We start from the raw sequence: 12,993 nt of genomic DNA on the forward strand, positions 1-12,993 counted from the left end.
CTCTTCATTGGAAGAATAATCTTCATTCATTGTGTACATTTTTTTGTTGTTGTTGTTAATAGATAGGGAAGGGGAGGGGAGAAAGAGTTCCCCCCCTCCCCTTCCCTTCCCAGAACTTCAACAAATATCCTTTATTATCTTACCAAGATGGCAGACCCCATCATGGATCTGTTTGATGACCCAAACTTATTTGGCCTGGACTCTCTGACTGATGACAGCTTCAACCAGGTCACTCAAGACCCCATTGAAGAAGCACTTGGACTGCCGAGTTCTCTGGACTCCTTGGATCAGATGAACCAAGATGGTGGAGGTGGTGATGTGGGGAATTCATCAGCAAGTGACCTGGTTCCTCAGCCAGAGGAAACAGCTCCCACAGAACTTCCCAAAGAATCCACAGCTCCAGCTCCAGAATCCTTAACCTTGCATGATTATACCACTCAGCCCGCCAGCCAGGAGCAGCCAGCCCAGCCTGTTTTACAGACATCAACACCAACATCAGGACTTTTGCAGGTCTCCAAGAGCCAGGAGATCTTGAGCCAAGGGAATCCTTTCATGGGTGTCTCTGCCACCGCTGTTTCTCCTAGTAATACTGGAGGACAACCATCTCAGTCAGCTCCTAAGATTGTTATTCTTAAAGCTCCACCAAACTCCTCAGTCACAGGCGCCCATGTGGCACAAATTCAGGCTCAAGGTATCACCAGTACAGCTCAGCCCCTAGTAGCTGGTACAGCCAACGGTGGAAAAGTCACTTTTACCAAAGTGCTGACTGGTACACCCCTTCGACCAGGTGTATCCATTGTCTCTGGTAATACAGTGTTGGCCACGAAGGTCCCTGGAAACCAGGCTGCTGTTCAGCGCATTGTCCAGCCAAGCCGACCAGTAAAGCAGCTAGTCCTCCAGCCTGTTAAGGGTTCAGCTCCTGCTGGAAATCCTGGGGCTACTGGGCCCCCACTGAAGCCTGCAGTTACACTGACATCTACACCTACCCAGGTGACTTGAGTGAAACAGGGAGGTGAAGTGTGGTTTCATAGAGGACCTAGGAACAATGAGGGTGGGGAAAGAGAGAACATAGTTTATAAGAACTTTTTATAGGAAAGTCTGTTTAGATCTGTCTTGCATGGTGTGGGATGTTTGGGACGAAGTCATCTAGCTGGGGCTGTTCTCAAACACATGGCAGGCTTCCTGCCTTGGTTTCTAAGTGTCGAGATTATAGGCACTAACCTCCATGCATTACTGACTTTGCTTTTCACCAATGAGCTTTGACAGCCACTTCCTTAATTGGTAGGTGTAGTAGTTAATGTTAATGTGCCTCTCATCTCTTATCACATGCTGCACTGTACCTATCTGTGCTGAATACAGTGGACAGCTCAGTCTTCAGGAAGATATGTATATTAAGCAAAAATTCATAGCAAATATATGCTACAAGCTGACATTGATAATAGAAGATGTTCTGAGAACATATATTTGTAATACTTATATGTGCTCTATCTTCCATCCATCCATCCATCCATTCATTCATTCATTCATTCATTGAGACAGATTCTTGTGGTATAGCCCAGGCTGGCCTGGGATTTATGTAATAATCAAGGAGGGCTGACCACAAACTTGATCACTTTCCTCCACCTTCTTACTGCTGGGATTAGAGGTGTATGCTGTCACACCAGTTGTTGGGGTTTTGGTTTGTTTTTGAAAGGTTCTCATTATATAGGGATCTAGGCTGACCTCAAACTCAAAATCCTTCCTCTCAGCCTCCTGATGCCAAGATGACCGCACACATGCCGTTGCACCTTTTTCTCCTGTTCCCAACAGTACTCTCCTCTTACTCTTTCATCATAGAAAGCTCTGGATAAAGGATCAGAAGAGCTGGGAGCAGTTGTGAGCATTAAGGCTAATGAAACTGTTGTGGAAGCATGTTTCCTTTTACTTATGGATTTTTGTCCTAATTCCCAAACATTAAATGACTGTCTTAGATGGTTATCGAGTTGTGTGTGTGTGTGCACGAGTGAGTGCCTGTGTGTGTTTGTAGTTTGTGTCTGTGATAGGCTCAGTACGCACTGGGCAGAGGTTCTATAGAAAAGATACTAGAGAGACACTGGAGGGTAAACGGAAATTGATTTTCTGACTTTCAGTTTTACAAATCTTGAATGAAGAAAGCTGGTATAAACAGTTCTCTATATAATGATTTCATTTTTCGTTGTAGGGTGAATCGAAACGCATCACTTTGGTCCTTCAACAGCCACAGTCCGGAGGTCCTCAAGGACATCGACATGTTGTATTAGGGAGTCTACCAGGCAAGATAGTGTTACAGGGCAACCAGCTGGCAGCCTTGACTCAAGCCAAGAATGCCCAGGGGCAGCCTGCCAAAGTAGTAACTATTCAACTGCAGGTGCAGCAACCACAACAGAAAATCCAGATTGTACCACAGCCTCCATCAGCACAGCCACAGCCACAGCCGCCACCCTCAGCCCAGCCCCTCACCCTGTCCTCTGTGCAGCAGGCTCAGATAATGGGACCAGGCCAAAACCCAGGGCAGAGACTTTCTGTACCGCTCAAGATGGTGCTGCAGCCACAGGTGAGTGACTTGGAAAGGAAATGCCCTTAGTCTCTTGTCATTGCCTTCAGTAACTATTGCTGCTTACTGAAGGAAGTTTTAAATACTTCGGAACTAAGGTGTAAATTATTATTTCACCCACAGAAACCTTGTTTTGATTAAATCGTATAAAGACTAAGAATTATTGTTGAGTTTAAGAGTTTAAGGTGATGATTTCTGTAGTAATACTTGCCTTTAAAATGTTTGTAGTCTTTTTTTTTTTTTTTTAAATAATATTATTGGGGTCAGGAAGGAAAACTAGGCCTGAACTAACTATACTGAATAGCAAGACTGTGTCCCCTTAAGAAAAAAAGATGCAGGCATGGTGAGCCCTTGCACTTAATTCCAGCCCTCAGTGGGGCGGCATAGGCAGGTACATCTTTAGTTGAGGTAATATTGTGAGTTCCAGGACAACCAGAGCTACATAATAGACTCTGTCTCAAATAGGTAAAAATTTAAGAAAAAGGATGATTTGAAATTACCTTTTGATACAGTTGATGTTTCACTTAGAAAAAATGCACATTCTGTACAGTGTGAATAAGTTTGTATCTCAAGCACTGGTGTGAACAGCCTGTGATCCCAGCACTAAGAAGATGGAGATAGGAGGATCCCTAGGGCTTTCTGGTCAGCTAGTCTTGCCAAATCAGTGAACCCTACTGCAGTTGAGAGCCTATCTTAAGTGTGGTGATTCACGCCTTTAATCCCAGCACCTAGAAGGCAGAGACAGGTTGATCTAAAGGAAAGTTGTTCTATGATCCTCCATGTGCATGCAGATATATATCCCAGACATGTATACATACATATAGCACTCACAGGTATATAGATGGAGCTGAGGAAATGGCTCTGTGGGTAAGAGTGGTTGCTGTGCAAGCGGGAGGACCTGTGTTCAGATGCTTAACATCTCTAGCACAAAGGTGGCTGTGTCGGCAGTGGGGGTGGGGCGTGTGTCCTTAATCCCAGAACTCAGGAAACAGAAGTGTGAGGCCAACCTGGTGTAAAGAGTGAGTTCCAGGACATTCAGGGCTATATAGAGAAACCTTGTCTTGGAAAAAAGAACCTAAAAAAGGTGGGTCTGGCAGACATATAGACATGTAGCCCTGCAGGGTTAAAGAGGATCTTTGAAACTTGGTTATAGCTTAGCTTCAGGTTTAGGGAGAAGCTGTCTAATGGGAATTAGATCAACAGAGGACATCCATCTCCTAATTTGCACCACATATAAATTAAATTTAATGTAATTATGTCTCATTTGAAAGCTAAAGAAATAGTTAACACGGCTGGTAAAATGGCTAAGTGATTAAGAGCACTTCCTGTTCTTTCAGAGGACCGGAGTTCAGTTACCTGGACCCACATCAAGTGGCTAAAACTCCAGCTCCTAGAGATATAATGCCTCTAGCTCTGAGGGCATCTGCCCTCAGTATGCATATGTACAGACACACACACACACACACACACACACACACACACACACACACACACACACGATAAAGGAAAGCTGAGGGAATGATTTAGACTTTTGAATATTTAGAACAAAGATCGTTGTTATTGTGTACATTATGAGTCTCCTAAAATACTGAATATGAAAACAATGGCAAAAGAATATATAAAGTTCAGTTTTTTACAAATATTTTTCTTATCTGAAACTACATGTTATTTTCAGTTGGATCTAGGTTCACTGAGTCTTAACCCTGGGCCTGATTTTTAAGGCATATATACTTAGTTTGTGTTTTGTTTGTATTGGTGTTTGTTTGTGTTATAGACACTGTCCCATTATGTAACCCTTTGCTAGCCTGGAACTGAACTATATAGGCCAGCTTGACCTTGAGCTACTAGGCAGTCAATTCTCTTCTGTGTCCCAAGTGCTGGAATCACAGGCCTGTGCCCCCATATCTTGCTGAGCATACCTAGTTTTATTTAGGCCATTTAAATAGCAAACTTGCTGAAACTATAATGTCTTTGTTTTTTCAGGCTGGCTCTTCTCAGGGCGCCTCTTCTGGACTCTCTGTGGTTAAAGTTCTAAGTGCCAGTGAAGTGGCAGCCCTATCATCACCAGCAAGCTGTGCCCCTCACACTGCAGGGAAGCCTGGAATGGAGGAGAACCGCAGGCTTGAGCACCAGAAAAAGCAAGAGAAAGCAAATCGGATCGTAGCAGAGGCCATTGCTAGGGCCCGGGCCAGGGGTGAGCAAAACATACCTCGAGTCCTGAATGAGGATGAGCTGCCTAGTGTCCGGCCAGAGGAGGAGGGCGAAAAGAAACGCAGGAAGAAGAGCAGTGGAGAAAGGCTGAAGGAGGAGAAGCCAAAGAAGAGCAAGACTGCTGCTGCCTCCAAAACGAAGGGCAAGAGTAAGCTAAAGTGAGTGCTCCTGCTGCCCCATGGAGTGCTGGGGACAGCACACTGCTGTGAAAATATACCAGGATGTGTATAGCAGCTACCCACAAGACCTAAAAGAGAACCCTCATGCCACTTTGCACACTGCTGATAAATTTTCTTCACTGTCACGTAAGAGATTTCTTAGTGCCCCGTCACCTGCTCATAAGAGAGCTGCTGGACACTGCTTTCCTACCCTGAAACCTCAGTCACTGTCCACTGTTGACCTTGTTTGAGGGAGTGTGGCTTGTTAGGTTTTTGTTGCTTTTTTTTTTTTTTTCTTTTATTTCTTGGAGCTACTTTCTTATTAGCTTCTACTCTGTTTTTTCAAGCTGTATAGCCTTTTTTACCTCATAAAAAACCAAGTTTGGGAAGGCTGGAGTGATGATTCAATAGTGAAGAATGCTACAGCTCTTGTAGATGTCAAGAATTCAGTTCCCAGTACCATATGGCAGCTTATAACCTGTAGCTCCTATTCAGGGGATTTGATGCTCTCTTTTAGCTTCTGCAGGCAGCAGGCATGCAGCTAGTACACCTACATACAGGCAGGCAAAACATTTTCTACATAAAATAATGCATCTTTAAAAAAAATTAATAAGCAGCTGGAGAGATGGCTCAGTGGTTAAGAGCACCTATTGCTCTTCCAGAGGTCCTGAGTTCAATTCCAGAAACCACATGGTGGTTCACAACCATCTGTAATGGGATCTGATGCCCTCTTCTGGTGTGTCTGAAGACAGTGACAGTGTACTTACATAAAACAAATAATTTTTAAAAAATTATTTTTAAAAGAAAATTATATATTTAAAAGAAAAAAAAAGAATTAGGTTTCATCTCTGTGATTTGGTCCTCAGTAAAAAGCCAGGACAGAGTCGTCCTTAGGAGCTGGGCGCTGCCTTTCCAGACAGGCGCTCAGCGTTATTTGTGCCATAGATGAGCAAGTCTGATGATTTTTATTTTCTTTTACACCCAGACATTTCTGTCTAGAAGTTCAGTATATGACAGTTTAGATTAATAATGTAAATTATCCTTGCCTTCATTGCAAATGGACTTCTTTCCTCCTTAGCACCATCACTCCTGTAGTGGGCAAGAAGAGAAAGCGTAACACATCATCTGACAACTCTGATGTGGAAGTCATGCCTGCACAGTCGCCCCGGGAGGACGAAGAGAGCAGCATCCAGGTAAAGGACCTTTAAGAATGTAGTCAAACATAAACATTCTGTCTCTGAGTATCTAAATAAAATAAAAATAGTCCTTATGAAAATGTCAGTACTCATTTCCCAAATTCCTGAGTTACAAGAACTGAGCAAACCATGAAAGCTCATGATACAGAATAGGTGGCTTCAAGGGGAATGGTTTTCCTCTCCTGGAGAGCTGCTCAGCTCTCCCCTTGTTCCACTTTGTCTGCACATCTGTTTCTGACAAGAACTCTGCATGGTTAGGTACAGAGTTTGGGTTGTTTTCCTTGTCTTTGAAGATGAGAGACATGGAAGGAATGGAAAACCAGACTAGACGAACCTTAGCCTCCACTTGTCATTCGCTGCCTTACAGTGCTGTCTAACCACAGAAGGAACTACAATTTGCTGATTAGAACTGTGAGCATTATAAAGTTCTTCCCTGTTGAATGTGCTGTTCTAGGGACTCTGTCTTTGTTCTCCAGCTTCTGGTTGCTAATGTGGCTCAGCTGCTCTGCATTCAACAGTAGCAAGTGGAAGGTCGAGTAAATGAACAGAGTGTCTCTCTGAAAAGACAGGTTATTTTATGTATATGGGTGTTTGCTTGCATGTATATATATGTGAGTTGTGGGAATGCCTAGTACCCCTAGAGGTCAGAAAGGGGAGTGGATCCTTCCCTGCAGTAGAGTGTTAGAGAATGTGTTACCATGTGGGTGGTGGGAATTGACTATGGGTCTTCTGGAAAAATAGCCAGTACTCTTAACTTCTGAACCATCTCTCTAGCCCCTTTTCTGTTTTTTTACATTGATTAATTTATTTATTTTTAGTTTGTATGTATGTGTGCGTGCTCATGTGTGTGTTGAAAGAAACTATGGGAGGATGTTGAATGTCCTCTACTACTGTCTGACTTGAGACAGCATCTTTCACTGGACCTGGAGCTAGGAGGATAGCCAACAAGCCCTCTGCCACACTAAGCCTTTTATGTGAATGCTAGGGTCTCGAATTCAGGGTCTCATGCTTATAAGAGCAACAAGTACTCCAGCCACTGAGCTTCTTTTTCAGCCCATATTTCCCTTCCTTTCCTCTTCTAACTTTTTTTCTTTCTGCTGGGCTTTAGGATAGATAGAGTCTCACATTTCCCAGCTCTGTATGAAGCAGAGCTAATGTGAACTGCTGCTTCTGCCTCTACTTTCATTTGCTAGGCATAAACCACCCTTCTGACTTTAGACTCAAGTGATTTTCCCACCTCAGCCTTCACAGTTCTAGGTTTATAGGCGTATGCCATCAATCCAGCTCTCTTTTTCAGTCTTGCTTTGTCACCCACACAGGCCTCAAATTCATGATCCTTCTGCTTTATCATTCTAAGTGCTAAGATTACCAATGCCTTCTGGCCTCCAAGGTCACCAGCCATGCCATGGTGTTTATAATACGTACAGACAAACACTCATATACACAAAGTCAAAGTAAATCTTTTAAAGTGTTTTGTTACTTATTGTTATGTGTGTTGATGTTTTGTCTGCATGTATATTTGTACACCACATGTGTGCAGTGCCCTTGGAAGCCAGAAGAGGTGTTGTATTCCCTAAAACTGTAGTTACAGATGGTAGCTACCATGTGAGTATAAGAAATTGAACCCAGTTCCTCTAGAAGAGCAACCAGTAACCACTGAGCCATCTCCAGCCCACAAAATAAATAAACCTTTTTTAAAAATTTAGAACTCATAAATGGAAAGATTGGCACTTATTCATTTGTGCATACCTATGGTGTAGGACTACTGACATGCTAAGTGCACGTATGGAGATGAAAGAAAAACTCACAGGGATTGCTTCTCTCCTTCCTCCATGTTTGTTTAAGGAGTAAACTGTTGGTCAGGCTTGCTAACTAGCACCTTTATCCACTGAGTCCTCTTTTCCGATCTTAAACTCTATATTGTATAGATATTATTCCCTGTCAGATGTACAGTAATGTTTTTATCATTTTTTATTGTACTGGCTGGTTTTGTGTGTCAACTTGGAGTTATCACAGAGAAAGGAGCCTCATTTGAAGAAATGCCCCCATTAGATCCCGATGTAGGGCATTTTCTCAACTAGTGATCAAGGGGGGAGGGCCCAGCTTATTGTGGGTGGTGCCATCCCGGGGCTGGTAGACCTGGGTTCTATAAGAAAGCAGACTGAGTAAGTCACGAGAAGCAAGCCAGTAAGTAACATCCCTCCATGGCCTCTGCATCAGCTTCTGCTTCCTGACCTGCTTGAGCTGCAGTCCTGACTTCCGTTGGTGATGTACAGCAATGTGGAAGTGTAAGCTGAATAAACCCTTTCCTCCCCAACTTGCTTTTTGTTCATGATGTTTTTTTCAGGAATAGAAATCCTGACTAGAACATGGATTTTTTCTTTTCACCATTGTAATCATTTCTTTTGCTCTGCAGAAGCTTTTCATTTGAGAAAGCTCTGATTTCTCTTTCATTGCTATAGGTATCTAGATACTGTGCTGATTTTGTTGCTATGACTTTGTGGTATAATTTGAAACTACATATTATCATAACTCCAGCATTGTTCTTTGGCTTAATTATTTCAGATACTTGGGACCTTTTGTGCTTCTATATTAATTATAAGTTAGTTTCTCTATTGCTGAAAAAGTACTGTGGTGATTTTGATGGGGATTCTTTGAGCTTTAGAGTCCTTTGAAGATGTAGCCCTCTATAGCATCAGTTCTTTAGATCCACAAGCAGGGAACCTTTCCTTCTGTGTTTAATGTTTTCAGTTTACAGAGCCTTCACCCTCTTTAGGGATTGTTTTCCTTCATGGATGATTTTATATCTTAAGATATTTAACCATCTAGATAATCTAACCTTTTATAAATGCTATCTGTCTGTATTCTGTCCTACTCTGACTAGAATATCATTATTAATTCATTTATTTATGTATTTGCTGTGCGTAGGACTATACCCAATACTGTATGTACACTAGGCAAGTGCCCTACCACTGGGCTTTCTCTAACCCCAGGAGCATTGATTTTTTTTACAAATGTGCAAGTTTGCTGAATTTCAGCGTTTTTTGTCACGTGACTCTTTCATTTTCCGAGGCTATATTATGTTGAAAAAATGTCTCCTTCCCCATTTTGGTATCATGAGCTACAAGTATTAAATTACTTTAAAAATTACTTTTTTAGCCACTAGAAAGAATAAAATGGACCTAAATATATATATCTATAAACATATACTTAAGGAGTATATGTTATATATATTACAAATACACAAATATTAAATAGTATAAATACATATTGTTCTTGAGGCAGGGTTTTCTAGGTAGCTCTGGATGTCCTGGAACTCACTATGTAGACCAGGCTGACCTTGATTCACCTGCCTCTGCTTCCTAGGATTAGAGGTGTATGCCACTATTCCCAGCTGACCTAAGACACATTAAGAAAGCTGACTCTAAGAAATATTGTTAGCTAAACTTAGGCTTTGGTGGAGCATGCTCATGATCCCAGTACCCAGGAGGCAGAGGCAAGTGGATCTCTGAGTTCAAGGTCACCCTGTCTACAGAGTGAGTTTTAGGACAGCCTGGGTTATATCGAGAAAGGTCCTGCCTCAAAACAACCAATAAGACCAGAAAGTTAAGAAATGAAGAAGTGACATACTAGTACATATGAAGTTATGGTTTTGACAGAACTTCAAGGGCCAGTGAGAAAGTTCATAGGGTAAGAGTCTGCCACGCAGGCCTGACCACACCTGAGTTGTGTGCTTGAACCCATGGTGGACCTCCCCACCCCCAAAAGCTCTATGAACTTAGACACACACAATATAACAACAAGTAAGTAAGATAGAGGAAAGAAAGAAAACAAAGTCTTCAGCTACAGACAGAATGTGCCTGGTGAGCTACTCCAGCTCTGCAGCATGCAGTGCTTTGTGGCTAGACTCCTGCTTGAATTTCTTAGAGCCCCTTAGCAGGCGCTCACAGGGTAGGATTCCTGGCTGTTAAAACAAAAACAATCTTGCAAAAGTCTGTGTGAAGACATAACTATGTCACTACCATTGTTCGATTTATGTTTCCCTGAGAATGTTGGAATAAAATCTACATCTGTTAGCATAAGCAAATACTTCTAAACATTTTTCCTTTGGAAGGGTGCATAGATGTAATAATACCAGTACATGGGAGACAGAAATAAGAGGCTTGAGAGTTCAGGGCTCGCCTGTTATTTAACACACAATTTACTGTCTTAAAAAATTGAGATATCTGAGCAATTTACTGTATGTCCTCTACAGAAGAGACGTTCAAACCGCCAGGTTAAGCGAAAAAAATATACAGAGGACCTGGATATAAAGATAACAGATGATGAAGAGGAGGAGGAGGTTGACGTCACTGGTCCAATAAAACCTGAGCCCATCCTCCCAGAGCCAGTGCAAGAGCCTGATGGCGAGACTCTGCCTTCCATGCAGTTCTTTGTGGTAAGCTAACATAAGCCATTTCAGAGCCTTCCTGTGCATCTCTCTCTCTCTCTCTCTCTCTGTGTGTGTGTGTGTGTGTGTGTGTGTGTGTGTGTGTGTGTGTGTGTGTGTCTCTGTGTGTCTGTGTGTCTGTCTGTGTGTGTCTGTGTCTGCAGGCCAGGCAGCATTCCTCTTGCCTCTGCCTCTGAAGTGCAGGGATTACTGGTATGAACTACTACATTTTTTTCAACCATTAGTTGATTGACAGCATCTTTTGCTACAGGAGAATCCCAGTGAAGAAGATGCAGCTATTGTGGACAAAGTGCTTTCCATGCGAATTGTGAAGAAAGAGGTGAGGCCTTTCTGTCTTCAGTGTCATTCATAGCATATTTAATGTTGAAGTCATATAGTTTTTGGTTTTAAAGAAATGTCTATTTTTCCAATGATGGGTATTCTCTACTAGTGAGTTACATTCTAGTTCTTAAGTTTTATTTAATGAGTACCTTTGAATCACAGAATATATTGCTAGTGTGTAGTTATATGAGGTGGTATAAGGGCCAGTTGGTGGTGGCACACACCTTTAATCCCAGCAATAGGGAGGCAGAGGCAGGTGAATCTCTGAGTTCAAGGACAGCCTGGGCTACAGAGAAAAACCCAGTCTTAACCCACCACCGTCCAGTAAGTAAAAGAGAGACGGTGTATGAAAACTAAAACAGTTTCGCTCTCTTAATACACTACGTGTTTACAGTGCAGAAACGCTTTCTTTTCCAGCTGTTATACCTTTAGTACTAGATTAGTTTCTTGATCAATGGAATATTCAGGAAACATCAGGATGAAGGTTTGCCATATTTGGATGAAGTTAAAAGATCTATCTTTGATAAATATATGACTATAATTTCTGTATTTCTTCTCAGCTTCCTTCTGGACAATACACTGAGGCAGAGGAATTCTTTGTCAAGTACAAGAACTAGTAAGTTCCATACAGTCAGAGCTATGGAAGGGCCTCTCATGGAGACTCCTATTCACTCTGAATCCACAGGCTGTGGGTGCCTTACCTACTACTTTCTTATTTTATTCTTTTACATTTTTCCCAAAAACTAGTCTGAAGATTTCAGTAATTGAAATGACTGTTTCTTTGCAGAAAGTGGGGTGAGAGCAGTGTTTAGGCCTTATTACTCTGAACTCTAGTTTGGGAGCCAACAGAACTAATTAGCACTGCTTGAGAGAAAGCTGGAAGTCTGGGCATCTAGGCATACCCAGACAAGATGGTTTGTATGTACATTCAGGTCTGAGGAATACTGACCTCAACTGTCTCCTGTTAAAGCACACATTTGTCTCACCTGTTGGTGGCTAGTCTCCAGTTCCCAGTGCTAGAGTGCTAGGTTCCAGTTCTCACAGGATGACCGGCTGTTCCCACCCACTGTAGTTCCTATCTGCACTGTGAATGGGCAACTATCTCCCAGCTGGAGAAGGATAAGAGGATCCATCAGAAACTAAAGCGCTTCAAAACAAAAATGGCTCAGATGAGACACTTCTTTCATGAAGTAAGTATTACAGCATTGACTATTCTTCTTTTAAACCTTTGCTGTTTTTGGTTTGGTTTGGTTTGGGTTTGGGTTTGGTTTTGTGGAGACAACAGGGTCTCACAGTATAATCCAGGCTCTCTTTAGATGTGCCGCTTGCCTTTACCTGTCTAATGTTGGTACAGAAGTGTAAACATGGCCTTCCCTTTCCTAACACAGATAGATTGCCAGGCTGTCAGTCTGCAGAGACATGCTTGGCTTGTGTATATTGTGTAGAGTTTGAATTTTAATTGTTGACATGCTTTTTTTCCCTAGGCTTAATTATGATCTGTGGATTAGCTCTAAAAGTTCAGTATTGTAAGACAGTGATAAGTCCGTCTGGGTAGAGTATTTTTCAGGAGGGATGATAAAGTAGCCTAGTCCTCACCAAGTTCTCCTTTCTCTAATACTGGTCTTAAGCTATCTTAGGTGCTTTAGATACATTTATTTGTATGTTTGATTGGTTTGTTTTTTAGTGAGACAGTCTTGTGCAGCCCAGGCTAACTCACTATGACCTTCAATTTCTGATCGCCTTTACCTCTAAGTGCTAAGATCATAGGCATTGCCCCATCATTTATATGTGCTAGGCATGTAACCTGGGGCTTTCTGCATTCTGAACAAGCACTCTATCAACTGAGCTTCACTCTAGTCTAAGAAAACTTTTTAAATCAAATTTCTAATCTAGTATTGGTAGAAAATAGTAATAAAGTAACTTTTATTTTTTATATTTAGGGTTACTACCAAATAAACATTGAAGATACATAAGCAAGGAAATATTATCTTTAACAATTTGTGTAGTTACTAGTGTTTGACTTTTAATGCTATGAACTTCCACAATTCCCATTAGTTGTTTGTTTGTTTGTTTGTTTTAACTTGT

General features: G+C 41.9%; 1 protein-coding gene across 1 annotated transcript in view; it reads left to right on the top strand.

The window, feature by feature from the left end:
- Positions 1–12,993, top strand: part of CHD8 (chromodomain helicase DNA binding protein 8) — a 38,827-nt gene continuing 25,834 nt past the window's right edge. Inside the window, exons 1-8 of the mRNA XM_080926357.1 lie at positions 1–990; positions 2,201–2,572; positions 4,556–4,941; positions 6,020–6,134; positions 10,393–10,575; positions 10,838–10,906; positions 11,469–11,524; positions 11,981–12,098. Of these exons, the coding sequence (XP_080782483.1) occupies positions 148–990; positions 2,201–2,572; positions 4,556–4,941; positions 6,020–6,134; positions 10,393–10,575; positions 10,838–10,906; positions 11,469–11,524; positions 11,981–12,098 (2,142 nt within the window). The 5' untranslated portion in view covers positions 1–147. The remainder of the gene's footprint in view (positions 991–2,200; positions 2,573–4,555; positions 4,942–6,019; positions 6,135–10,392; positions 10,576–10,837; positions 10,907–11,468; positions 11,525–11,980; positions 12,099–12,993) is intronic.

This window comes from Micromys minutus (genome assembly GCF_963924665.1).
Source record: "Micromys minutus genome assembly, chromosome: 12".
Lineage (NCBI taxonomy): Eukaryota > Metazoa > Chordata > Mammalia > Rodentia > Muridae > Micromys > Micromys minutus.